The following is a 27,455-nucleotide window of genomic DNA, read 5'->3' as shown; positions in this document are numbered from 1 at the left end:
CGTGACGTAGGAGGCCGGCTGTTGGAAGGGGGGAGGGGCGGTCTGCCTTCTGTACTGCTGCAGCAGAAGCGGACCTTTGTGAGGACAGTGTAGCTCTGACCGACAGTGACCCGGTGAGTGAGTGAGTGAGTGTGGTAGTCATTGATCCCCCTCCTCACGTCTTCGCCAAACAAAAAAACAGTTAAACGAGTGGTCTCTCCAGCGCAGAAGCCTTGTCATTAGAGCCGGTGTACGTGTGCCTCCACTCGGCTGTGAATCTGAGCCCACGCCGCTGTAGCTCGTCCATTCTTGGTTCGATAAACTGACACCAAGCAACTACTCGATCCGAGCCCAGACACATGGACAAGGCCAAGGCGATGGTGGACCCCCCGGGGCCGGGTCCTCGCTTCACAAACGGACTCCATAAGGCGTTTATGGCTCAAATGAGCAACGGGGGTCCATACGACCCTCAAACCCAGACCATTGGTTCCACCGACTGCAACGTTAATGGTTCCCCAGCCAAACGCTGTCGGCTCAGGAGGCGACTGGACTCGTTCAAAAAGAACAGACCCCGTAAGTGCTCGCTTGTCATTTGTGTCACCTGTCAATGTCACCGTGTCTTTGACTTGCCGTTCCACCTTAACTGGTGCTGTCTAACTGAACAGCGTTTGAGGTTTCAGCTTATTAAATTAACTGCTGCACCGTTTAAGGTGGATTCGAAATTCGGAAATGGAGGCTGTTGAATTATGTTAAGTTAATCCTTAATTCGCTTATTGCATACGTTGTGTATCTCAGTTACTGTTCTCTTGTTTTCGTTAGACGTTTTCGTTCTTTCTCAATCGATGCAACGAGAAACTGCTGCACAGTTTAAGGTGGAATGCAGCTCAGCCAAGCAAATCATGTTTGGTCAACGCAAACACACCCTTTGAATACCTCATTATCACTGTTGGACAGGTTTCATGTGATATTCGATTTCAAAAGAATCTGGGGCGTGATATTAACCAGTTCAGCTTTAACCAATCATAAAGGCTGGTTTCGTTCAGCTCAGACACACGCTCGTCTATGCGCCAGCCTCTTATTCTGAGTGTACACTCCACCTTAAGTAATGATGGAGTTGCACTTTTAAGGTGGAATTGAAGGTTTTAATAAGAAATTACAACTACAAACTATTGAATATACCTCTGTGGAATATTAAAAATCCCTCTAAATATAAAGCAACAAGGCAATGAATTATAGTTTTATTAAAAATATACCCAGTTCATGAGAGCTAAAAAAAACCTTAAAACGCCCAGTTTAGTCATAATTAACTTTTTAGGAGTATTTTTTTTTATTGTGCAATCTGTATTATTATTGTATGGATTTAATTAGTTATAAGACATTTTCCTAATATTTTTATTAAACAAACGATGAACTTTCTGCCAGTTAAATTTAAGGGGAAAAGCTTGATGCATGCTCTGAGAGCAAAGGTGATTTCTATGTTGTCATTCTAAGTCATGGAAACAATTATGTAAAACATAAACTTTATGTCATTATTTCAATAACAGTATATGTATTTGACTCATTTGGGGTCAAACTTCAGTCATTAAAAACTTGGTGTTAAAGAAAGTCGTTCTTTTGTTTTTATGGCTGCTTTTGAGATTTCTCTATTCGGTCTCTGATTGGTCTGCGGCTGGTCAGGAGGTGTCGTCACCAACGCGCCTCTTCGCGTCTAGCCAATCGGCGCAAGGCATTTGTATGCACGAGGCTGTTAAAGAGCCCGCAAGCACTGCCCCCTGAAATAGGCAGGACATCTCAGGCTTCCATAGAAAACTCAGCTCTGCTTCAGATGAGCGGCAGTGTCAGGAAGGATTCCGTTTCCGACGTGAAACGGCATTGTTTTTGGGATTGATTTCAAAAGAGGAAGGTTTTAAACTTCTTTTGGAAGACGTTGCACAACTGAGCAATCACAATGAAGCTGAAAAGTGTTAAGAAGCCAGGTAAGTGGAGCTGAGTTTCCAAATTAAACATTCACTTTAAACTTGCGTTTGCATGTATTGCATTTTTATTATTTTTTTTTCCTCACATTTGTAAACCCATTGGCAGCATTTGTATTACTGTGTCAACATCCACTATGAATTGACCAGTTACATCAATACAATGACATTTACTACATTAATATCCACTACAGTCTAAGAAATGTTTTTCTGCTGCTGTAATGTTTCCATTACAGAGATGCCTGAAACATTGGCAGTGATAATTAAAAAAAGATTGCAGACTTTTGACTACTGCAGGTACATATCCATTTGGGGCACTGTGTGCAAGCTTATTGGATGTTTTTAATGAAGGGTGGGACTTACCATGTAAACACAAACCATGTTTAGCTTTAAAAGTTTCCCCACAGTATCCTCTCTCCTCCCTCACAAGGTCTCTACTTCGAACCTTGCCATTTGAAATGTGAAATAATTATGTTTGTAATTACAGTATAAAAACAATTAATTCCTCCTCCCTAGTTTCACTACAGACATTTTCAGTACAGTCATTTGGTGAGCCCAAACATAGCCTCTAATCACTGGTTTCTGTAGAAGAATAGTGGTTGCTTTGGTTGCAGTCTCTGGACTAATCCAGCTCTCCAGCATTCCGTAACCCTGTGTCCTAAGTTCACTGAGCAGTATTTACATTGAGGATCTCAATTGTTTCCTCTCATTGTGAAAATAATACACTTGGTCGTGTCCAGATTTAAACCTCATTTGCCCTATGTATCCAAACATGTGTACACACTCCTTGTAATTTGCAAATTCATCTACATTAAGGTGCACCAATTTGTATACTATCTATAAAAAAGCAAGCGTTAAAAGCATTAATCTGTAGCAGCTAGACATGAGTTTGAAGTCATCATGCTCAATGGCAGGTGTTGGCTAGAAGGGTAAAAAGTCCCCGGTTTAAGCTGTGGCACTGATAGCATGATAGAGGTCCATGCATTAAGTTTAGTCTGATTTAGGGTTCCGAAATGATCCTAAATCAGTGCCTGTCCTTACAAAGTGTTTTGTGGCTGAATGCCATCAAATCCTCTCAGCGGTTTTACAACATCTAGTCTGAAACACTTCCAGAAGAGTAAAGGCTAACTACTGCAACGAAGAAACCAACTTTCTGATTAACGTTCTTTATTTCACAAGAAACGTCAGAAGAACCTTCGGCCACATAGTGTGAGTGAGATACATTGTGTTGTTTGTCAATCTCTATTTCTAATCGGCGCTGCACAGTTCTACACAGTTACAGATTAACTGGACGAATTACAGCTGCACTGATTGTCATGTCATCACAGAGACTGCTGGAACTGGGTTGTGAAAACGTCCAGTTACGAAAGACAAAGTGCTCAATCTCAGCAGTTAACCCAGTTCCAAAATTGCTGGAATGAGCTGACGGTCTGGGCTCATACACTGAGTTCTGTCAAAAGTTTTGGGACACCTGGCCTCCTTTTAAAAATGATAGTTTTTTTGTCAAACATCTGTTTACTGATCTCATTTTAAAAATGTGTCTTTCTTGGATTCTTGGTTTGACCACAATTATTGAAGAGGTTTCCACCATTTATTGATATGAATGCTGAGAGAATAAACAGGGAGTGTAGAAAAAGGATGTGGTCATAATGTTATAGCTGGTGTGTGTGTGTGTGTGTGTGTGTGTGTGTGTGTGTGTCAAGAAGATTCTAGGGAGTACTGTGGTGCAATGTGGTAGTAAAATTGTAGAGAATTACACAAATCTCTGAAGAAAAAAAGATGTTTCGGGCATAGGTGCTTCACCCACAATGTACACTTTATAAACTATTGTAAAACAACATGTAGGGCATCACAAGGTATATGATACCTGTTAATGTATTAAAATTTTTTAAATGCATTAAACACATTTGATGTCTGGTTCCATTCACCACCAGCCTAATTTGTGAACACATTTGTCTTGGGTGGAACAATTCAGTATTATGCTGCAAATTGGGGTAAAACGAGGAATTCTCTTTAGATGAATGTATTGAAACTCCTGAAAAATTTGTGTATCAACACAACAGAACTTTCTGGGTTCTGGGAATTTTTGCAGAAATGTAGTATTTAATATATTTAATACACAAATTCACACTGACAAAGAGAACATGCTCATGTGAAAAGCCATGTGCCTTCAGAATGCTGAATGGCAGTTATATCTATGAGATCTCTTGTGATCTCTCTCTGTCTCCTTCTGTCTATTATCTTCTTTTTACTTTGTTTTATTTTACATCTCTCACTTACTTCTACTTCTGTGTTTATTTCTCTCTCTCTCTCTCTCTGCTACTGTGTGTAAATCAAGGAGGGGGGCAGGTTTCTGTGTGGGGGGTGGTAAACAGACCATTCACCCTCATGGGCTGTCCTCCTAGTCTCATGGTCAATGTCGCACCACTCTGCACTCAGTGCCAGGTCATTGAAAATTGTAATATTTTTCTAAACACTATTACAGACATCATTACACCACTGTCACAGTATTATAACAACCTGACACACATGGCATTGTGACATTTGTCCAGTTGTGCAAAAAAGGTTCAGATCAGTTTTGTACATTTACAGCGTGATGTTATAAATGTTAATCCAAATAATTTCCTACGCCGATAGTCCGTATGTCCCTACATAGTAAAGGACAGATAAGAAAGTGGTAATTAAAAACCAATAGAAATATATATATATATATATATATATATATATATATTTATTTCATAAATCTTAATATTTGTTAGGTGTCCATATGAATACACAGGTTCTTAAGTCTTCACATGAATAAGGACATGTGTCCTTTGATGCAAAATCATTAATGCAAAGTACTAAACAGCACCACCTGTGGACTAGTTCCTACCTGTGAGTGAGCAAGGTTCAAATCGGATCCTTGCCCAAATAAATAAAGTTAACAACCTGAGATTGGACAAATGACTATTTAATTTTAGGGTCAGTAATTTTCAAGAGGTCAATTCCACACAGTCAACAGTGAGGACGATATCATGAAAACATAAAATACGTTTTGAGTCATTAGATTTACTGAGTCAGCACTATTTCCAATTACTGTATTTTTATATATATATATATATATATATATATATATATATATATATATATAATGCGTATGCTTTATTATTTGGATCTTACATTATGTTGATTACTATTGTCCACCATTTATATGAACATGGATAATGCCATGGTTGATGCAGTATTTCTTTGTTTTGCCTTCTTTGTGTCTTCATCCATCGTGTCATTTCATATTGCACCCAACTGGACTGGAAAGTGTGTTGAACTCAATCCCATATGCTTCCAAGTCATGTTTTGTACAATAGCCAGGTGGGACTGGTTTTTATATATATATATAAGTGTGTGTATGTCTGTGATAGTTCCTTGGAAGTATATGATGTATGTCATCATGGAATAGCCATGTGCTAAATAAGGGCTGAAGGAAACAAGTGATATTTGAGACACAGCCCAAATTGGATTGGATTGAAATCTGTCAGCCGCCCAGCTCTGAGTTTGTTGTGGTTCTAATATTACAATGTGTGTGTGTGTGTGTGTGGTCATATAAATATGGTGTGTGTTTATATTAAAAAAAAAAAAAAGTATACATATATTTTTAAATAAATCTAAGTGAGTGTACCAGTTTCCAACAAATCTTTCTGAATAACTGAAAAATATGTAATATTTTAAAATTTGTTGTGTTATTTTTGGAAGCAAGAAAATCACTAAAATGTGTAAAGCACAAGTTTTAAATTCTACATTTGTAATGTCCAGTTACTTCAGGTCAGAATGTCTAGGGTCAGAACAATGCTGGACATTAATTCCACACAGCTATGTCTGGCTTTGCCAAATGACCTTTCACCTCTTTATGTGAGGTTGTGTAATAGTTTCAGCTGCTTGAATAAAGAGTGTTTTGCCTGCCTGACCTTGGGTATTCCACTTAATTCTAAAATTAATATCTTTATAATACTATAATTACTGAAGCCAGATTAAGAGGCAGTATTTATTGATTTAAATTCGGCCTCTTTCCAGATATTCACATTTTAATTAACTATCAGTGCACGTGGAGTAGCAGACATCTTTGAACATTAGAATTTAAGTGTTTATGTTGTTATTGTTTTATTATTATCCTAGGTAGGATTAGGCACATATTTTAGGTATTGAAGAAAGCTGAAATTAGCAAAATTCATCAGACTTAACTGAATGTCTGTTTGTATCTGACCTTAAATATGACCAGATATTTAGCCCAAATCTTAACAATAAATGAAGATGGGGAAAGAAATTCTTACTCTGCATGTATTTCAATTCTTACTTTTCTATGGAGATTATACACAGATCTACCTTAAATTATGAAAACGTCTTGTTTCTAAACTCACTGTCCCTTCTTTCAGTTCCAGTGACCATACTTTAGTTCTACAGTTTCAGGCTGTATTTCATCTATTGCTCTGCATACTTTTTGCCCCCTTTCACCATTCTTTAATTGTCATGTCCACTATAGGGCAGGTATGGTTTGGTGGTTGATATACAGAGCTGCACTGACACTGATGATGATGTTGTAATGTATGTTGTGTTGGTATGAGCAGGGCTGCTTGATGAGATGCTCTGGAGCAGCTGCTTAATGCCAAATGTAGGCTTAAATGGTATTAGTCCCCAAACACTGAGCTGTGGAGTAGTGAAAGTGGATTCTGTAGAGTACCTTTTGTATGAGTTGGCATTTACCTGAGCTCACTAATGTTCTTGTGGCTGAGTGCAAACTAAAACTTAGCGGAAATGTTCCAACAAAGTGTAAAACCTTTCTGGAAGGGTAGAAGCTGCTACTGCAGTAAAGGACAACAGACCCCTGAATACCATTCATTTCAGAATAATGAGCAATTTGTGCAATCTGGTTTCAACAAACTTGTAGCCATGTAGTATACCAAAGGCAATGAAGGTTTAACACAATGTAAAAGTGTTTAACTGTAGCATTTCAGTGTGTTTGTTTTTTGCTTCCTGCTGAGAAATCCTCTATCAGTCATGTTCAGTGCTGCTGTATCCATGGCAACAGTGCTTCTCTTCCTTGAATGACCATCCCATGACAAAAAAATGCACCATATATTGTGAGAATGTGTGTGCTAAGCTACTTCCAGAGGTTCCACAATCACAACACTGATCTGTGATTTGCTGAATTATAGCTAATTTTCCACAAACATCCTCCGAACAGACTGTGTTTTTATTCTGGGCTAATTTAGTTTTTGGTCATGAAATGGGTTTAACTCCTGCCTGCTGAACACTTAGGTCATCTGGCATGTATCAAGTCTTGTATGGTCCTGAGCTGTTGTGAACTACATGCTTACCAGGTGTATGCCTTATGTACTAGGGGTTAACAATACATGGTGATATTCCATGATGTAAATATGCATAATGGAGTTATACCAAGACATTGTGAAAAAAGTCAAGAATTCTGGCTACAGGTCTTACATCTGATTACTCCACTGTGCAACAACATGAATGCAGTCATTTTACTTTATATATTTCTTAAAATTATACTGTGAGAGTGTTTAATTGTGAAACCACAACCATATTAAATAGTGGGGCAGGCACAATTATGCACCTAATAATTACATCAGCAAATACACATGTACTTTATTATTTCAGGAATCTAAAGATGGAAAAATATATTGTTTAGAGACTTATTGTTCCCTCAGTTTAACAATGTGTTCCCTTGCTCTTTGCCCTTATATTGTATGCACCTACAATTTGTGAAGTACTCCAGACCCTTGCAACAGATTTAATATAGAGTGTAATATAAATAACACTTTTTTTATAAATGTAATATAAAGTTTTTTTTCTTTGTTGAAAATTAAATAAAATTGTAACAACAGCAGATGAATTGGACTTTAAAAATGATTTGATTGAGAATGAGATGCAATTTTTGCTGTGTTCACTAACAATGTATGCACAGAAGCAGGCAGTTAACCAATCCAGTAACAGCAGGAGCAGGAGCAACAAAATGTCCATCTAGAAAAATCTGTGCAAATTAGTAAGTAGTCGTGTAATAATTACAGCACATAAATAAGCATGCATAACAGCTAAATATTCAATAAGACTGTAATAAATGCATTCTAAACATGTGACACAAAGAAACATGTGAACAACACATGAATTGTGTGTTGTGGAACCTGAAGCCTTTAAAGTCTCAAAAAACAATCTCGCACAGAATTCAGGTTATATATGGTGTTGTATTTATTAAATATACAGCTTTATATAGTTATTAATGCAGCTGTGTATTTACCAAATACTTGGCTGTATTTTAAACAAGTTTATTTAACAAAGAGTTTTCCCATAAACATGGTAAAGCTGCATCTTTATTTGTAATTATTTGATTAATTTTAGCCTACATATGTATATGTTTATAGAGGCTGTTTACATTTTACTATGTTATCTGCAACGTAGCATAACCTATGAAGCAAAGTCACTATATTTTAATTCATGCTTTGTGTTGAAAATAAACAGCCTGCTTAACAATAAAATTAAAGGTAGCGCGAGACATATCTTTTTTCTTAAGGCCTTTTCAAACCAGACGCACATTACCCTCTTATATTAATCGATATAGACAGTCGTTATCAATCAATAAACCCCTCACCCCCACACCACTAGCACTAGCTTTAGTTTTTCAGAAGAAAATAATATTCCAGGACAAAACATCTTTGTTTGGTGTAGAGCGGGACAAACCCTGATGATTTTTTTGGCAGATCAACACAGTGCAGGCTTCTGTGTTGTACATAGCTGGCAGCAGTTATCGTGCATGCTCTGAAAATGATTCCTACCAGCACCCAGTGTCACAGATTTCCTACAAAACAACCTGTTTTGATGTAAAACAGTGTAATATTTAATAGCCAAAAGCCTAAAATATGTAGAATTATTTCATGTTCATCAAGTTCAAAGTTAAATTGAATAAAATCCAAGTTGTTCAAGTCCTGTGTACTGCATAATATTTTTACTTATTTTTAAGTTATTTTATTATTTTTTAAATCCTCTCCTCTTTGTGTAAAGCGACCTTGGGTATTAGAAAGGCGCTATATTAATCTAACGTATTATTATAATATGTACTGAAACTGAGAACTCCAGTTGGCATCAATATATTATCAGTGTATTTAGAAATTAATAGAAAGCATTTTTAAATTAAGGGAACAATTTGTGTAATTGAGAGAATGATTTGTTAAATTCAGAGAACAATTTGGTAAATTGAGGGGACCATTTGTTATTTTGATGAAACAGATTTTTAAAATAGAGGGAATAATAAATAAAGTTTAACTATTTAAGTTCTCAAAATATATATTTCCACCTTTTAGACTTTAGGGGCTCCATATGGGGAGCACACAAAAACACAATACATTTTCATCTATGGAATATACATATACTGGCCTCCAGAGGTAGACTAATGCTTTAAAATGTATATAAAATGCATTGCCAACACTAATAATAAAGAAAAAAAATCACCCAAAAACAACTTTCAGTTCCAATCCACCTTTACTCTTTTGACCTTCTTTTTTTCCCCCTTCCCCTTCCTCCTTCTCTCCAGCCTTCCCCTGGTTTGGCATGGACATTGGTGGAACCCTAGTGAAGCTGGTTTACTTTGAACCCAAAGACATCACAGCAGAGGAGGAACAGGAGGAGGTAGAGAGCCTCAAAAGCATCCGGCGGTATCTGACATCAAACACAGCATATGGCAAGACGGGTGTCCGGGACGTGCACTTAGAGCTCCGGAACTTCCGTATGTGTGGCCGCACAGGAACACTGCACTTCATCCGATTCCCCACCGCTGCCATGCATCGCTTTATCCAGATGGGCCGTGACAAGAACTTCTCCAGCCTCCACACCACTCTCTGCGCCACCGGGGGTGGGGCCTACAAGTTTGAGAGTGATTTCAGGACGGTGAGCTCAAAATAAGGCACTGCAATTGGTCAAATATTCTGTTTACATTGTTTGACCACAACTCTTAACCAGAGCATTTAATCATGTTACAGAGAGGAGGTGAATGTAGCATTAGGAGTCTTGCCCAAGTCCTTTTGTTAGTAGTACATGGTGTTCCTGTCCTAGCAAGGACCACAGTCTGCTATGTGGAAATCTGTAGTAGTACCCTCTATGTTACAACAATCTCAGTTTGTGTGTCTAGAAAGGAGCTGACAATAAATAGATTTGGTAGGAAATATGTTGAAAGTGTTTTTGGTTGTTATTGGTCTTGTAATTCCACATAAACTGTAAAAAAAAAAGATTATAGGCCCTTTGTAAAGAAGCAGAGAATGAGGGCAAGCACTCATTGAAGTACCACCAGTTTAGTGTATGCACACAGACACAGAGCGTGTGCATGATGTAAGCAGAGGACACTTCATTAGGAAGCAACACTGAATTAAGACCACAACTAAAACCCTGCCTCTGTTTCTGTGCCCCGAGTTTTGGCCTCATTCTCAGACTGATTTCCAGGAATTAAAGCTATATAACCTGCTAAATCTAATCCTTATTGCCTCTCAGTACACCATTCAGGTTACCCTGCTTTTCATTACTGATTTCTGTTCCCTATGAACATTTTGTCTATGATCACAAAGCTGTGGGCTACTAAGCTTTCCAGCCTTGAGTTGTGGAACAGAATGTTGTTCTCTGCAGTGATAGAGCTCTCCCCAGTAGCATCTGAGCTCTATCCAGTATACTCTGGTTATTATTGGGTCCAGAATTAACATTCCAACATCAGCATCTGTCCTCACTAATGTAATCAGTTGCTCAGATAGTGTTTCAATAAACATTAGAAGGTGTTATTACAACAAAAGGACAACACATTCCTAATTAATACCCTTCATTTTAGAAAGAACCCCGAGCAAGCAGGCTCTCTACAAATTTTCACCAACGCTCTCTGCCGTTCTCTTTTTTCTCTGTAGATGGCTGACCTGGAGCTACTGAAGCTGGATGAACTAGACTGTCTGATCCATGGTTTGCTCTATGTGGACTCTATGGGTTTTAATGGTCACCCAGAGTGTTATTACTTTGAGAATCCATCCGACACCCTCAACTGCATCAAGTGCCCATACTGCCTGGACAACCCCTTCCCCATGCTGCTGGTCAACATTGGCTCAGGGGTTAGCATCCTGGCTGTCTACTCGAAGGACAACTACAAACGAGTCACAGGAACCAGGTAAATAATACAGACAGCAAAGGTTTTTGTTGTCTTATGTAGGGGTGGGCGATATGGCCCTAAAATAATATCACAATATTTTAGGGTATTTTGGCGATGACAATATTCTTGGTGATATGACAAAACACGGAAAATTATTTTATTCCTCTCAAGAATACACTATTGCAACAAAATTTATTTTATATTCTTATTAATAACATATTTCATTTCTAATTATTTTAGTACTAAATCTAACAATTTCAAACATTCAGAAGAAACAACAAATAAATGTGTAAACATTTGCTTATTTTTGTAAACAACTGTAACTGTACCAAGATTCTGATATTGTATAAAAAAAATTTAGAATATTGATTTTATATCCTTACCACGTCCACATGTCTGAAGTCACACGTCTTTTGCAGGACATTTTCCACTGTACGTGTCGCCATGCCTGAATGACTCAAGTAATGAATGTACACCATGTTAGGTGTAACTGCATGACATCATTACGTAAACAAGTCAGAATATCACGATAATCACAATATTGATTTATTTATTTTTTTTTATCGTTTAAAAACATTTTGTGATACTATTGCTCATGATACGATATGGCACAGGCCTGGTCTTATGCCCAATTTGTGCCTCTGGATCAAACCTACGCTGTAAGTGAGGCATCAATAGGAACCTTATGCAAACTCTATGCCATAGCTTGATGTGCACCTCTCCAGAAATGTAATCGCAACAACTGTGATTGGTCTGTAGTCGGACGGACATTGTTTATGTTGAACCACAGAAGTACATTAACTCTCTCCTCCACACTAAACAGACTGTAGGTAGCAGCAAATTCATGGTGAGTGATTCACTCAGACATGGTTTGGACAGCAGGGATGAATAATAAAGTTTAACACAGGAAAAATATGGATGTCTCTCAAAGAAAAAAAAATATGCACAAGGAGAAAGTGTTTCAAAGGTGTTGAAGTGCAGAAAGATCTGCAGCAATGCAGTGTAAAAATCAAGTGGGGGAGGGAGACAGACAGAGAGAGAGACTCTTTTACAGTGTCTGTCAGAGGTGCTGTTTAGGACACGAAAACTGCCCCGTGATGTGACACTGTCACTAGTGACAGTATTGCTAAGCATATATGTCTAAATTACACAGCCCTAAAATTCATTTTGCACTTTTAGTCTTGCATACCGCAGTATTACAGCATGTAAGAAATACAGACTGTAGGACGAATTAGAAACGAAATACCGAATGAAGCAGTATACCGTCCAGCATGAGGCTTGAATTTCCATTGACTAATCACTGAAGTCAACAGACAAGCATTTGTTATATATTAAATTTTGCATGATCATGTAATATAAGTTATTGATTTGTAAGGAAGTATATGCTGAACAGAAAATATTTACCAGGGAATAACACTCCTTCTTGAGTTGAGCTGTAAATTAGCTGTAAATTTTATCAGATGTGTGGCAGCTCTGTTTCCTTTTCTCTCTCATAGATTATATTTTTTAGAGTTATCTGATTTGGACAGTTTTGGTAGTTTATACTTGGTCTTGCATGATTGTTAGGGGCACTATATTCTTCATGTACAATCTGTATAGAGTATGTTTTGATGGGAAATTGTACATATGAATGAATCAATTCTCTGACCTTTGCACATAAACCGATCAGCCATAACATATTAAAATGAGTTTTTTGTTTCTACATACACTATCCATTTTATCAGCTGAATTTTATAGTTCTGCTCTGTGGGCCACCTGTTGCTCTTATAATAGCAAACATTTACAATGCTTATGAATGGTCAGGACCCCAAAAGGATCACCAGAATATTTGTATTCTTCACTGGTCAGTCATTCCTGGGCACTACACTGACATTGACTTGGTGGTGGTGGTGGTGTGGTAGTGTGTTTTTCCACTGGTACAAGTGGATCAAACATATCAGTGCTGCTGCCCATTCACTGTATTACATACTCATACCTAAGTGAGAGAAAGTAACTGCTGCTGCAGTTTGTGCAAGTCATTCCCTATTCCTCTATTCCATGGATGTGGCCCACAGGATGCTGTTGTCTTATTGTTTTATTCACTTTTTTTGTGGTGGACATTACTCAGTTCAGCAGTGACACAGAGGTATTTCAAATCATCTCAAACCAGTACAACAACTACATCACTGTCACTGCAGTGCTAAGACTGAGACACCACCCAATTAATGCATGTTCTTTGGTGGTCCTGTGAGGGTACTGACTATTGACAAATGGATTGCAGAGCAACAAGTGGACTACAGTCTGTAACTGTAGAACGTCTAAGTGCACATATATGAACAGTGGAGCTGATATATTAGTATAACTGACTAGCCTACGTGTCTGCATAAGTTTGCAATGTTTTTACCAAGCAAAGTTAATATGGTGTTAAATTGCTTTATATATTTGGCAGCTTGAGAAATAATGTCTCTGAATGAGTCAACCAGAAAGTTTTTTTTGTTTGTTTGTTTTGTTTTTAATGTGGTGTAGGAAATGGAAATGAATAGTTATGCTTTTATTCTTGATCACAATCTCAAAACATGTTTGTGTGTGTTTTCATGTGCATCTGCTGAAGTGTGTTTAATGGTTCAGTTTGTGATGTAACACTTCCTATCAGCTCTGCACTCAAAGGTACACTCCTGTTCTCCTTGGAAATCTTAGTTAACCCTGTGACAATGGCCTTTTAAAGAATATTTTTGTTGATATGGATTTTTTTATCTATACACACCGATAAGACTGAATGAGGTAAAGTTCAAACCTGGAACAAAGCAAAGAGCTAATGATTAGCTAAGAAGGTCTTCTGTTTGTGTGCTTGTTTAGGGATATTTCCCAATAAATATGTATTAAATGAGTGTTATGTTTTTTTCATATCTTCAATAAGTTTGTTTATTTGCTGGCACACATTGCTCAGTTTCATGTGGGGGACTGGCTTTGCTATGGCTCCATTTTGAAAGCTGCTACATAAAAAGCAGTTGGCTTTACTTTTCAAAATATGTCATTTGACTAAAGCCATCTGAATTTTGCATAGGACTGTAATGTAGGATTTGTTATCAATTAATTTGGCTAATTTTCAAACAAGTAGATTATTTACTTACTAATGTCAAGTATTGCATTAGTCCATTTCTTAATACTATATCTCTGACTCTCTCTCATTTTAGTCTTGGTGGAGGAACATTTTTGGGGCTTTGTTGTTTATTGACTGGTTGTGAGACATTTGAAGAAGCACTGGAAATGGCAAGTAAAGGGGACAGCACCAATGTAGACAAGCTGGTCAGAGACATTTATGGTGGAGATTATCAGCGTTTCTGCCTTCAGGGATCAGCTGTGGCCTCCAGGTAATGTGTGTGTGTGTGTGTGTGTGTGTGTGTGTGTGTGTGAAAAATATATCTTTAGATCAGCAAGTGTTTGTTCTAGATGTTCCAAGTAACATTTATAAATATTATTCTAGAATTATAAGAATAATTCCATAAAGTGTGGTTAAATCCAGCAAAAGCCTGTTGAACTCTGTGCCAGTTAGTAAACAGTGAGGTGTGATTCTGCACTTTGTTTAGTGTCAATAAAAACAGGTTTGTAGAGTAAATTTTAAACAAGGTAAGACTTCAGTGAAACTTTCTCTTTCATTTTTGTAGTGAAAAGATATTCAGCGTCAAGTTTCCCTGTTTCAATATGCACAGCACAGTGAATAAAAAGCTAAAGCTATATTTTATGTCCAAAAGTTTGTTGCTCATTGAACACTACTTCTAAAATGAAGAGTACTAACAGTTAATGTGCATATTTTCCGATTCGTTTTTTCAGTGAGTAGATACACTTCACAACTGATGAATCTTTCAGAAGTTAAATTCACTATTTAAAAGACGTGTCAGTAGGACTCGACATGTAGCATACATTCAAATGGACAGTAAATGATAGAAATTAATGTTTGTCTTCCAGTTTTGGTCATATGATGAGCAAGGAGAAGAGAGAAACCATTTCTAAAGAAGACTTGGCCAGAGCGACCCTTGTCACCATCACCAACAACATTGGCTCCATTGCTCGCATGTGTGCCGTTAACGAGGTGTGTGTTTGTGTGCCGGGCTGGTTGAGATGCATACTTGCAGTCTGAATGAAACATGTGCTTATCCATTAAGAAAATAATAGATTCACTGTTGAACCACTCTCCATTTTAGGCTTAAGTTATTTGTCATACTGGACAGTCCTACTTTGTTGAACAACTTTTGTGTGGTTCTGAGGTCTGTCTGGTTTCTCTGAGCTTCTTTACAGTGTTGCCTTGTAGCCTGGGGATCAAGCAGCATTGTACAGGGCTATCAGAGCACCCAGAACATCAGCTGCATAACATGATTCGCTGATATTGTAGTTTTCCTGCATGCTTTTTTTTAGTGACATTAAATTAGAAGTGTTTATTTTATATTAACAATGAGATATATATGCTTTTTATTTTCTTTTAAGTGATTTCAAATGTTGCACTCCTGTTTATTCATAGCTAAGATCTCAATTGGATCTAATCGCACATGCCACCGCCTAGCTCCACCCCTTAGCACATTTGGAAGAGAACACTAATGGTGCAATTGCTCTTTTGCTTTTCCACTGGCCAAATTTGGTACCTAGTCCCTGGAACCGGGTAAGTTTTCAGTCCCAGTTCACTAGGGTTCCAGCTGTGCTGAGTAGGCACTAAATAGTGATGTGTAAACCCTGCAGAGCATTGATCGGCCAGAGAGATGTCTATCACCACGAAATGCAGAGCACATTTAAATTCAGCACAAAGCGCCACTTGTTAAATCTCTTAAGTTACAGCAGCTTTCACATATATTTTTATCTGACTTGCAGCGGTAGCTCGTAACTTTACTTCGAGGTGTTCTGAAGAGGTTTAAATGCTTCTTGGGCCGATGGAACAGGTAAAACTGATCTGTGAGAACTGGGGCGTCCAAAAAACTCAAAACAACACGCGAATACATGATGAGTAAACGTTGCCTAACTTTACTGCCGCCGTTATGGTTTTGAAAGTCAGCAATTCCTGTTACGTCAGCTTCATTTCACGGGGGAGCTCTGCCAGTGGAAAAGCGACAAAGCTTTAAGAGTGCCATGTCAACTCGCCTACATTTGATGCCTACAACACACTCCAAAAATGTCCTCTGACATTCTTCTGTCTACAGCATTTTTGCATGGAAATGATTTATGGATTTCTTCTTGCATAATAGAGTTTCAGGTAAAATTGCTTGGTTTTTCAGATGTACTTCCAAACCCATGTGGTGGTATTTGTCACAGCAGCCTCATGGTTTCAAGCAATGCTGTATATATGGTTGGTTGTCACCTACATTAAACAGTAGTTTCTGTCATTGCCCTCCACCAACTCTTGATTCCCTGAATATTTTCACAATGCTACGTACAGTGCATGGTGAAATATCTAAAAGGTTTGCAATCTTGCATTGCAAAATGTTCTTTTTAAACTGTTTGACAATTCTCTCACAAAAAATGGGACAAAGTGATGACCCAGAACCCATTTTTGACTGCAAAAGCTGAGACTTTGATGGGAGCTTTTTTTAATAACACTTAACTCTCCTGCTTAATATGGAATATTTGAACATGGTGTAATTTTAATTTACTATAATATTTTTACTTTTATTTTGCCCTTGTTCCAACCTCATTTGAGTGTGTTACAGGCATCAATTTTTAGATTTGTTCATATTTTAACAATTCGGTGAAATTGGTCAATGAAAACACTTCTGTCAGTTCAATAATACTTCACATGAATAAACAAAGCGAAGATCCTGTTTTTTTAATGAAATATTAAGCTATACATTTTAGAGATATTCTTCCAAGCAAATGTAAAGATAATTTCTTGGCTTCACTTGTTGTGCCCATAACAGTGGAAGTGCAGTAGTGCACATGGCTGTGAATTTAAGGTTTTCTGGTTTCTTCTCAGAAAATCGAGAGAGTGGTGTTTGTGGGGAATTTCTTGCGGATAAACACTGTGTCCACGAAACTTCTGGCCTACGCCATGGACTTCTGGTCCAAGGGTCAACTGAGGGCACTCTTCTTAGAACATGAGGCAGGAACTTTTCATTTTTTTTGTGGAATGTATTTTTTGCTATAGGCTACTGTTAAGACATATTTATGAACCAAAATGAAGCAGGACTGTGGTGCAATTTATTTTAAAGGTTGAGTGTTTTTTCCTGGTGTTGTGTGTTAAACTGTTAGGTACTCTAAATTTGATTACCCTTATTTTAAATAGTTCAAGGACTTTTTCTTTTTATCCTGCTTATAATACAACCAAATTGATAGATAATTTAGCTACAGTTGGCAGAGACATACCCAATAATTAATTTCATAATGTCTGATCTACAAGCCCAATTCCAATGAAGTTGGGATGTTGTGTAAAACATAAATAAGAACAGAATACGACGATTTGCAAATCCTTTTCAACCTATATTCAATTGAACACACTACAAAGACAAGACATTTAATGTTCAAACGGATAAACTTCGTTTATTTATTTTTTTATTTTGAATTTGAGGCCTAAAACACATTCCAAAATAGTTTTTTTTTTTTTCATTTTACAACACTCAATAAGCGTTTGGAAACTGAGGACACTAATTGTTGAAGCTTTGTAGGTGGAATTCTTTCCCGTTCTTGCTTGATGTACAACTTGATGTTCAGTTGTTCAACAGTTCGGCGTCTTTGTTGTCATATTTTGCGCTTTATAATGTGCCACACATTTTCAATGGGAGACAGGTCTGGACAGTAGGGAGGCCAGTCTTGTACCCGCACTCTTTTAGTACAAAGCCACACTGTTGTAACATGTGCAGAATGTGGCTTGTCATGGTTTTGCTGAAATAAGCAGTGACGTCCCTGAAAAAGACGTTGCTTGGATGGCAGCATACATTGCTCCAAAACCTGTATGTACCTTTCAGCATTAATGGGGCCTTCACAGATGAGCAAGTTACCCATGCCATCGGCACTAACACCCCCATACCATCAGAGATGCTGGCTTTTGAGCTTTGCGGTGAAAAAATCCGGACAGTCCCTTTCCTCTTTGGCTTGGAGGACACGGCGTCCATGACTTCCAAAAACAATTTGAAATGTAGTCTCATCACATTCAACTTTGTGTCAGTCCATCTCAGATGAGCTCGGGCCCAGAGAAGCTGGCAGCGCTTCTGGTTGTTGTTGATATATGGCCTTTGATTTGCATGGTAGAGTTTTAACTTGTAGATGGAGCGATAAACTGTGTTCACTGACAGTGGTTTTCTGATGTGTTCCTGAGCCCATGTGGTAATATCCGTTACAGAATGACGTTGGATTTTAATGGAGTGCTGCCTGAGGGATCGAAGGTCACGGGCATTCAATGTTGGTTTCTGGCCTTGCCGCTTACTTGCAGAGATTTCTCCAGATTCTCTGAATCTTTTGCTGATATTATGGATTGTAGATGCTGAAATCCCTAAATTCCTTGCAATCGTACATTAAGAAACACTGTTCTTAAACTGTTGGATGATTTGCTCACGCACTTGTTCACAAAGTGGTGAACCTCGACCCATTCTTGCTTGTGAACGACTGAGCCCTTCAGGGAGGCTCCCTTTATACCCAATCACAACACTCACCTGTCTCCAATTCACCTGTTCACCTGTGGAATGTTCCAAACTGGTGTTTTTGAGCATTCCTCAACTTTCCCAGTCTTTTGTTGCCCCTGTCCCACCTCTTTTTAGAACGCATTGCAGGCCTCGATTTTAAAATGAGTGAATATTTAAATAAATAAACAAACAGTTTATCCATTTGAACATTAAATATCTTGTCTTTGTAGCGTATTCAACTGTATATAAGTTGCAAAGGATTTGCAAATCATTGTATTCTGTTTTTACACAACGTCCCATCTTCATTGGAATTGGGGTTGTAAATGTTAAATACTAATAAGGAAGCTCCTTTTAGATATGCCTGAAGTAGAATTAATAAACTTACCTCATTTTAATATGCTGTGTATAAATACAGAATCTGATTTTATCCTGTGGCCCTCTTGGCACATATTTGATGACTTATATAATCTATTGAAGTCTTTTGTAACATCACTAAACTATTGATAATACATTTTTTGTTTTTGTATTAAAGTTAAAATTCTGCTATAATCACAAACCTGAAATTCAGTTATCCCCTTATTACGATCAGTACAATTATACAGTTTTGTGTGTCTTGTGTTCAGGGATATTTTGGAGCTGTTGGTGCTTTGTTAGAGCTACTGAAGTCATCAGAGGACCCATGAGGAGACGTGTCTCCACATATTCAACTAAAAAAAACAAAGCTGCTCAAAGGTTTTCATGTGAAAACCTCCCACAGGAACTTTGGGAATTGTGGGAAAACTAGGAACTACTAGGAAATACTGGGAGAAGCATTGATGCTATTTTAACTGTAAAAATCCCTTAAATCCCAACCTACTTTTGTTGTAAGATAAGATGTTTAATGACTAACTTCAGCTTCCCTGAACTGATGATTGTGATTCATTTTTGTTTGTTGGTTTGTTTTATACTGTATAAAGATATGTATTTAGTGTGTAGAGAATTCACTGATGGCCAGATCCGGCTGGGATGAAACCACCTGTTTCTAGACAGCCAGCTTTAAATGCTCAAAACAAAACCAGCTTTGTTTAGACTAGTGATCATTTCATGTGGTCTAAATTGGAGATCTGAACGTATTCAGATGTTCACAATCTGAGAAAAGCCCAGGTACATACTGGATGCATGAAAAAGAGCATGTTTCAATACCAAAAGTACTGTTGCATCTGGCAGGCCAGTTTAGGTGCTGTAACAGTTACAGGTATTAACATTTTACTGTAAATATTTCAATTTTCTTGATTTTTGGCCCATTAAAATCTAACTTTCTATGCCTTTAAACTCCTGTTGTTAAAATTAGAGCGTATCTTGGGACACAGATTTACTGTAGTATGAGAGATAACACATTTTCTGGTGAGGGGGTGAATGATATATCAACATAGTATTTATGCAAACAATTTAAAACTATATCACCACATCAGTGTCAGAATTAAAACTGAATGTTTGGCCCTATTTATGGTCCTATATATTGTCTCTAGCAGTGGGCATAGTGTGAACTAATATTAAAATGTGGTGAAGAAAAATGATCTGTATTCTACCAAAATAAAGTGTTGCTTTTATTATCACCAGGTCACTATTAGAGACAATACAGTACTGTAGTGAATATCAGTGTAGGCCTAATTCCAAATGGACTGGGACCCAGAAGGCACAGTAGTGGTCATGTCACCCCCTTCTCTTTGAGTTCTCAACTTTGGAAATATTATTTAAACTGTAAATATTGACAAGCTCCTTCATGACTTGCCCCTTAGTGCCAGCTAAGTGAAAATAGTCTTTTTAAAGGGCAGAGCTTGACCAAATACACTTAACAAACCTAAATCTGAATACAAAGCTCATAGCCCCCAATGAGAAATTGGTCAACCCCCTAACACTATTAACTTGTCCACTTACCTCAAAAGGAATAAATCAATTTTACCACTACAAATAGCAATCAGTATTACTTAATATAGTTATTTATTTTATACTCTGATTAGAGGAAGAGCAGTAGTCCTTGAACCTGTTTATGCTCCATAATGCAGGTTGTGCTTAAAATAGGTTTAGCACAGTGTCTCCGATACATCCAGGCCACTAGGTGGGAGTGTAATTGATGAAGGAGACTCACTGGAGAAAATAACTGACTGCTCCTTTAAGTGCAAGACACTGTGTTAACTTTAACACAAAACAATATGATAAATACCGTCTCGTAATGGTGACTACAACAATGTTATTTAACATGTCACTTTTACGACCTTAACTGATGGCTGTAGCATTTTTGACTGGATTGTTCCTTTAGGGTGAGACCAAGTTTCCAGCAGCTTCTACAGTTGTCCTACAACATGTGAAGTATACAATTCTTATAGATTATTCCTTAAAGTGGATAACTCAAAGAACAGGAAAATATGTTTTTATATCAGGTCCTAGCCAGATGCCAAAGAGCAATACAGTTAATTTCTCCTTTTTTTTTTTTTTTTTTTTTTTTTACAAAACTTAGCTACTAGACCCAGTAACCTCCTTCATCTCTTTAACTGCCACTTTTTCTGCTGTACTGTGCCCTTCGTTTTCAAATCAAGGCCAACCAACCAACACACACACACACACACACACACTCACACAGAGAGAGAGAGAGAGAGAGAGAGAGAGCTTGTCTGTTTCATTTGTAAACATGTTCCAAGCCTTTAGAACTACTAAATTACAGTGACTTATTCATTTTATACTTTTAAATATTCCTTCGTTTGTTTTTTTTTTTTTTTTTTTTTTTTTCCTACGGAAGCCCATTTCTGCCACTTGAAATAAATATATGGCATTTATCAATGTAAGGGAAAAATCGATCATTTTTATTACCAGAAAAAGCAATTAATATTTATATTTCTCATGAGATTTTGTTTGTGGACATAGAGGGGATATCCTACATGTGGTCTGCATGTTAAAAATGTCTTAGGTATGTTATACAGACCACTAGGTTTCAGTCTAATGGCATAAGTTGAAAAAGAATCTGCAGAAAAAACTGAAAGCTTTTATTAATCACAATGGCCTGGTGTAAAGATTAGAATGTTTATCATCTCATTACTATCAAAAATATTCTCATTGACATTTAAATGGCTGTATATATTTTTAATGTAGTAGAAACTGGGTTCCATACTTTCTTGGCTATGCCTTTATTCTCTGTGTATTATGCAGATGGCCTATATTTTTCTTGTGGTTTGTTAGTTTGTTTCATTTTTTAATTACTCACTTTTTAACCAGAGTTTTGTCACAAGCTTGTGATGTTATATAGCCTGTATATGGAGGGTAATTGGAGCCAAATGGAAATGAACCATTGTTTCCAATGGCGTGCCAAAGTAGGCAATGTGTTGAACCATTCACAAAAAGGCCTGTCAATCGCTATGTTGGTTAGAACTAAATAGATTTTATTTATATTTACATCTAGTGAACAGTGATTCAAAACTGCAAATCACAATTATTTGATTAAAATGAGACTTTCCCACTTGTATAATTTAACGGTTGAGATGTAAATAATGTAATGGTGTGTGATTTGTTGTGAAATTGTTGATTGTTGAGAAATTTGTGGATTGGTTTGTTTAAAATGGTGGTAAATGGAACCAGGCATCTCCTTGTTTACAGCACAAAAGGATACATTTTATTTACCCTCAAATCATGAAGTCCACCAGTCTAAAGAGCTTATATGGAATGGTGTTAAATCTGAAAGAAAAAATATACTCTTTGAAGACTGATTTGCTTTAGAAGGCCCCATATGTATCTCTCCACCATTTAATAGATTTTTTTTAAAAACCAAAACATTTTCTCAGTTATCTGTTGATAGTCTGTAATGTAAGTTTCTATTAATTCCCCTTGAACGGAGCATTTCACAGCAAACCAAACTCACCTCTCTGTGACTTTGTTTATATCTTAACCTTTTAATTATGCAGATGTTTTGTAAAACCAATGAATTTCAATTGTAAATGAAAGATTTTAAGAGTGTCCATTTCTAAACATCTGTTGCCTTCTTTGTTCCTATTCTGCCGAGCTCTGTATTTGTGTACTGTTTTCTTTTATAATAGGGGTAGCATTTTCTTCGGCCATGATTTTAAACCTATTTTAATTTAGTTGATGATGTATTTAATTTTTTTTTAACTAACTTGAATGCACATCATGCATTCGTGTGTGTGTGTCTGTGTGTATGTATGTGTGTATCTATATATAAATTTTTCCCCTTTATCTTTGATTTATATATATATATAATTTAAATGTTATTTGTTTTGTTTTAAACTGTGTTGAGATTACTCTGGCATTACTTTTCTTTTTCTTTTTTTTTGCACAAAACACAGAGATTAATATAAGAAATAAGTGCTATATTTTACATGAAAGCTCTACCTGACAGAAAAGAGGTCCTTTTCTGTTGAATTTGCAGTTTTATGTAAGATTTCAGATCATGTTGTGTGTATTTATAATTTGAATGTGTGCCCTTAACAAGAAAAAATAACTTCTCTGAACTGATCAATGTTGAAATTAGTGTTTTATGTTACATTATTAAATGCCCATGATAGAATTTAATTGTATTTGAGGAAATGTTTGTATTAATCAGTCATTATGATCAAGTCATGGCATAATACAGAATCATAATAACATCATCATCATCATAAATAATACCATCATAATAAACAGTCATTTAGTGTTGGCCACACAGGCACTTTTTGTGCCTTGGCTGACTTGTATGACCTTAGAATACTCCTTTAAAGTGAAAGTTTTACATGTTTTAAATTTTTTATAATTAATATCATGCTATGTCTTCTCCAGCCCACACTGGCTTTATCTGTATATATTGATGCTAACACACTGACCAATCAGTCATAACATTAAAGCCACCTCCTTGTTTCTACACTCCTTGTCCAGTTTATCAGCTCCACTGACCATATGCGAGCAGTTTGAAGATCTACACTTACAGAATGTAGTTGATCTGTGTACCATAAACCTCTTGCATCCCATTCTTCAATGGTTAGTTCCTCGTGGTGTGTTGCACTGGTATAAGTGGGTCAGACACAGCAGTGCTGCAGGATTTTTTTTAATTTATACAAATTTATATTTTGTTCACTTGGTAAATGTAAAGCCAGGGTTAACTTCCATTCAGTCCTTTATCAGGGGTCATAGGACACTGTTGGCTGGATACTTATGGTTAGTGAACTATACTCAATCCAGCATTGACACAGGTGTGTATAGAACACCCTATACATTTCTGGATACTAAATAAATGGCATATTTTGCTTAGACCTAAAATCTATATTGGTAGAAAAATGTCAGACTAGCTGCAGAACCTAATCAGTTATTGTATTATAGTGCTGCCCTTAAAATATTACAAACAGTGCATATTTACATAACAATAGTTTGTTACTACATAGCAGCACAGGCTTGAAACTTGAGATTAGAGATACTGAAAGCAGCTAGAGGTTTTGGGTTTGAATATTTGTGCTCTGGAAAATAGCCTTTAAAATGATCTAATGTGCTTTGACTGTACAGGAATGAAATACACATACCCAAGGCTATCCAGGAATCCAATCTGGTGTTGATATAAAAAGGTTTGTATTCTGGAACTTTCTGTGGAGAAATCCAATTTTCAACTAAAATACTGACAATTCCTTAAGTACAGTTCGTGGGCAACCATGCTCCACTATGTTGTGCTTTAGAATGCTGGTCAAGCAGCATTAATCTACAATATACTGATCAGTTATGTTCTATTGGTACAAAGATTATTATCTTATACAGTTATGGCTTTTAATTCTGAGGAAAGACTACATACTTCCTAACAACCCCATCTACAGTCATAAGATTGACTGGTGTTAAAAGACCAATCTGTAATACTGACACCAAGTGTTTAAAATCTGAACTATAATACAGTTTCAAAACAGTGGAAAGAGCTGTTGGAACGTTGCACTGGAATGTAACCTCAATATGAGGTTAGGTCCGACATTGAATAAATGTTGAATAAACAACCAAGGCCAACACAAAATCAAAACTCATTCAACATTGAATTACCATCAAGAAAAAAACATTGAATCAACATTGATTTCTGATTTTGATTCAGAATTGAAACAGTTTGTTTATATTTGAAAATGTAACAATTATAAATGAAATAAATCAGCTGATCCACTGTCCAGAAAAATCATTTACAAGTGAAACAACTGCCAAGAGTAAGCCGCAAGATGCATAAAGTCTACAACAATACCAAGTTGTTATCATGGGACCTACAGATCGCCCTTGCCACAGAAAGACTTCAGATGTTTGAAAAGTGTCAAAAACTTTTTCCCAGCCGATATCAGAGATTGGAAGATGGTTATAGGAAAGGTCTAACTGAAGTTATTTCAGCCAAAGGGCGAAACACCAGTTATCACGCCATAGGGTTTTCCTAACTCTTTCCTCACAAGAAATGCACATTTTTGTTCATAATATTTTACAACTTATTTTTAAAAAATAATTTCTTCAGTTTTCTTTGTTCAGTTACATGCTCCATCTCTCAGTACTATTCAAATGAAACTCAAAAGTCCATTAGATTAAATACAGATCTGGAAAAACAAAGACACCACTGCAAAGTTTTCTAAAAATCAGCATCTCTACATGTATGACAGCCATTCCATTCCAGTGTCAGTTGAATTCTAACACAAGTACGTCTCATTCTACTTTACGTGGAGTGGTATAAGTTCACCCAAAAGCAGTGTGAAAGACTGGTGGAGAGGATGCCTAGACGCATGAAAACTGTGATTAAATATCAGGTTTATTCCACCAAATATTGATTTCTGAACTGAATGAACTCTTCTGATACTAAAACATTGGTATAGTTTTGTTTTCTAAATGAACTTGTATTCTTTGTAATATTTGAGGTCGGAAAGTACTGCATCTTTTTCCTTATTTTGACCATTTCTAATTTCTAATTTCGGCTAATAACTGCTCAAAATGACAGAAATTTTGTCAGTAGTTTATAGAATAAAACAAGTCCTGGAGGGGACATGGGTAAAAAAAAAAAGAATTTGAGTGAACGGTTTACAGTTCGTTAACACGTTTTAATTAATTCGAATGAATGAATTACAATTTGTGCGCATATTTTAGTTAATTCAGTGAGCAAATTAGTAATTTGTGCGCACGAATAACTAATTAATTCACTTAGGACGTAAAAGCCAGTTGCCTTTTGCCAAAACTCTTAAATTCGATAATGTGTAAACCCTTAAGTAACACTATAGAAAATGGCCCACTATTCAAATAAATATTTAAGGCAGCTCCTTTCCATTAATGGACATGGGAGAAATGGTGCTAATAATTTGCAAATAATCATAATTCAGCAAACCTACCATGACCACTCAGTCTTAGTGGGTGTATATGACAATAGAGTCAGTGCATGTAGCTACAAGTTAGGTGAACTTAATAAGATAGAAATTCACTGCGATGTAGTTATGGTATAGTGGGGCAATCTTTCAGGAAATTTGGCTCAACTTAAAACTAAGAATATAAATAGACATTCAGAGAAGTTCACTGTACTTCATCTAGTTCCTTTGCATGGTTTTAAATGATTCTTTACAGAAGTATGTCCTTGTTGTAGAGTATTATGTATTACTCTTTGTGTTCAGATGATCACATATGCTTTGATTTGGCATCAGAACCAGGTCCTGGAACACCCTACCCACAAAATTAAAATTATGACAGACAACAACTGTCCCCATTCAGATGTTTGCGGCACTGGTTTCTACTGCAAATCAAAACACTAACTTATGCCCGCTTTGGTGTCTTCCGAACACCGTACAAGTGAAGAGAATGCCTTCATTACATTCTCCCAAACTACAACACTGAAGGCCTAAATGCTGTGGGTTTTGCAAAAGGTTAGCAGACATCACTCTTATACGTTTACATTTACATTAACATTTACATTTATGCATTTGGCAGATGCTTTTATCCAAAGCGACTTACAAAAGAGGATCTAACATTCGAACTACAGCACAAATTATACAAATTATACGTCCAACGAAGACATGAGCACCGTCATTAGAACTATGTTCTCTGACTCTGAATGTGCAAAAACATTTAGTTGAAGCAGGGACAAAACTGCTTATCTTGCTCGATTTGGACTTGCTCCGTACATAAAAAGGGAGCTTCTGTCGAGTGTGAATCAATGTAGCTTCGTTGTCATGTTTGATAAAAGCATGAATGGGACCACCAAAAGCAAACAACAGGATTTAAAGATGTTATAATGAGAAAATTAAGTATGGATCCCATGTTTGTAAACAGCTCTATTCCTATCAGAGGAACTCCAGCAGTGTCCCAAAGTATCACCATATTCCCTACATAGTGCACATCACAGTTGATAAACCTAATAGACTTTTTTCAAGTTCTAGTTCTTTCTTTTATGGCCCCTAATGCAAAAAGGTGGTGTTCCTGTGCTTCTCAGTATTGTAAATCTCTCCAGCACAAGGAGAGATGCTGTGTATGAAAAGTTAATCCATCTTTCCGATCTATTTACACTAGTGCTGTGCTCTATATATTTATCAAGTGGCTGCAACCCATGGATACTCTTTCTTTCTCAAGCAAATTTTTACATGATATTTTGGGACTCTTAACAGGCTTGTTGTGAATTCTCTGTTCTGTAGGCCCTGAAGTTCATTTGGCTGGTCTGTGATTAGAAACGAAGAGGGAGAATGTCATGGCGGCCACATCTTTTGAGAAGAACTTTTTTTTATAGATTTGTTTAAATTCTTTTTCTCCAATATAAATTATGCG

The 27,455-nt window shown here is 36.8% G+C and overlaps 1 protein-coding gene across 3 annotated transcripts; it reads left to right on the top strand.

Moving 5' to 3' along the window:
* On the top strand, positions 1-27,455 carry pank1a (pantothenate kinase 1a). Of its 3 annotated transcripts, none has more exons than XM_066681671.1 (7): positions 1-552; positions 9,532-9,884; positions 10,883-11,136; positions 14,292-14,468; positions 15,064-15,187; positions 17,054-17,179; positions 19,319-21,220. In XM_066681671.1, the coding sequence occupies exons 1-7, from the start codon at positions 339-341 to the stop codon at positions 19,376-19,378; spliced, it is 1,308 nt and encodes a 435-aa protein (XP_066537768.1). In that variant the 5' UTR covers positions 1-338; the 3' UTR covers positions 19,379-21,220. The 3 variants fall into 3 exon arrangements, with proteins under 3 accessions (XP_066537768.1, XP_066537776.1, XP_066537785.1); XM_066681688.1 differs by lacking the exon at positions 1-552 and adding an exon at positions 1,905-1,955; XM_066681679.1 differs by lacking the exons at positions 17,054-17,179; positions 19,319-21,220 and adding an exon at positions 27,326-27,455.

Source organism: Hoplias malabaricus, chromosome 1 (assembly GCF_029633855.1).
Source record: "Hoplias malabaricus isolate fHopMal1 chromosome 1, fHopMal1.hap1, whole genome shotgun sequence".
NCBI classification, from domain to species: Eukaryota; Metazoa; Chordata; class Actinopteri; order Characiformes; family Erythrinidae; genus Hoplias; species Hoplias malabaricus.
The sequence above is the reverse complement of the archived record's forward strand: the minus strand, read 5'-3'. Positions and strand labels throughout refer to the sequence as shown.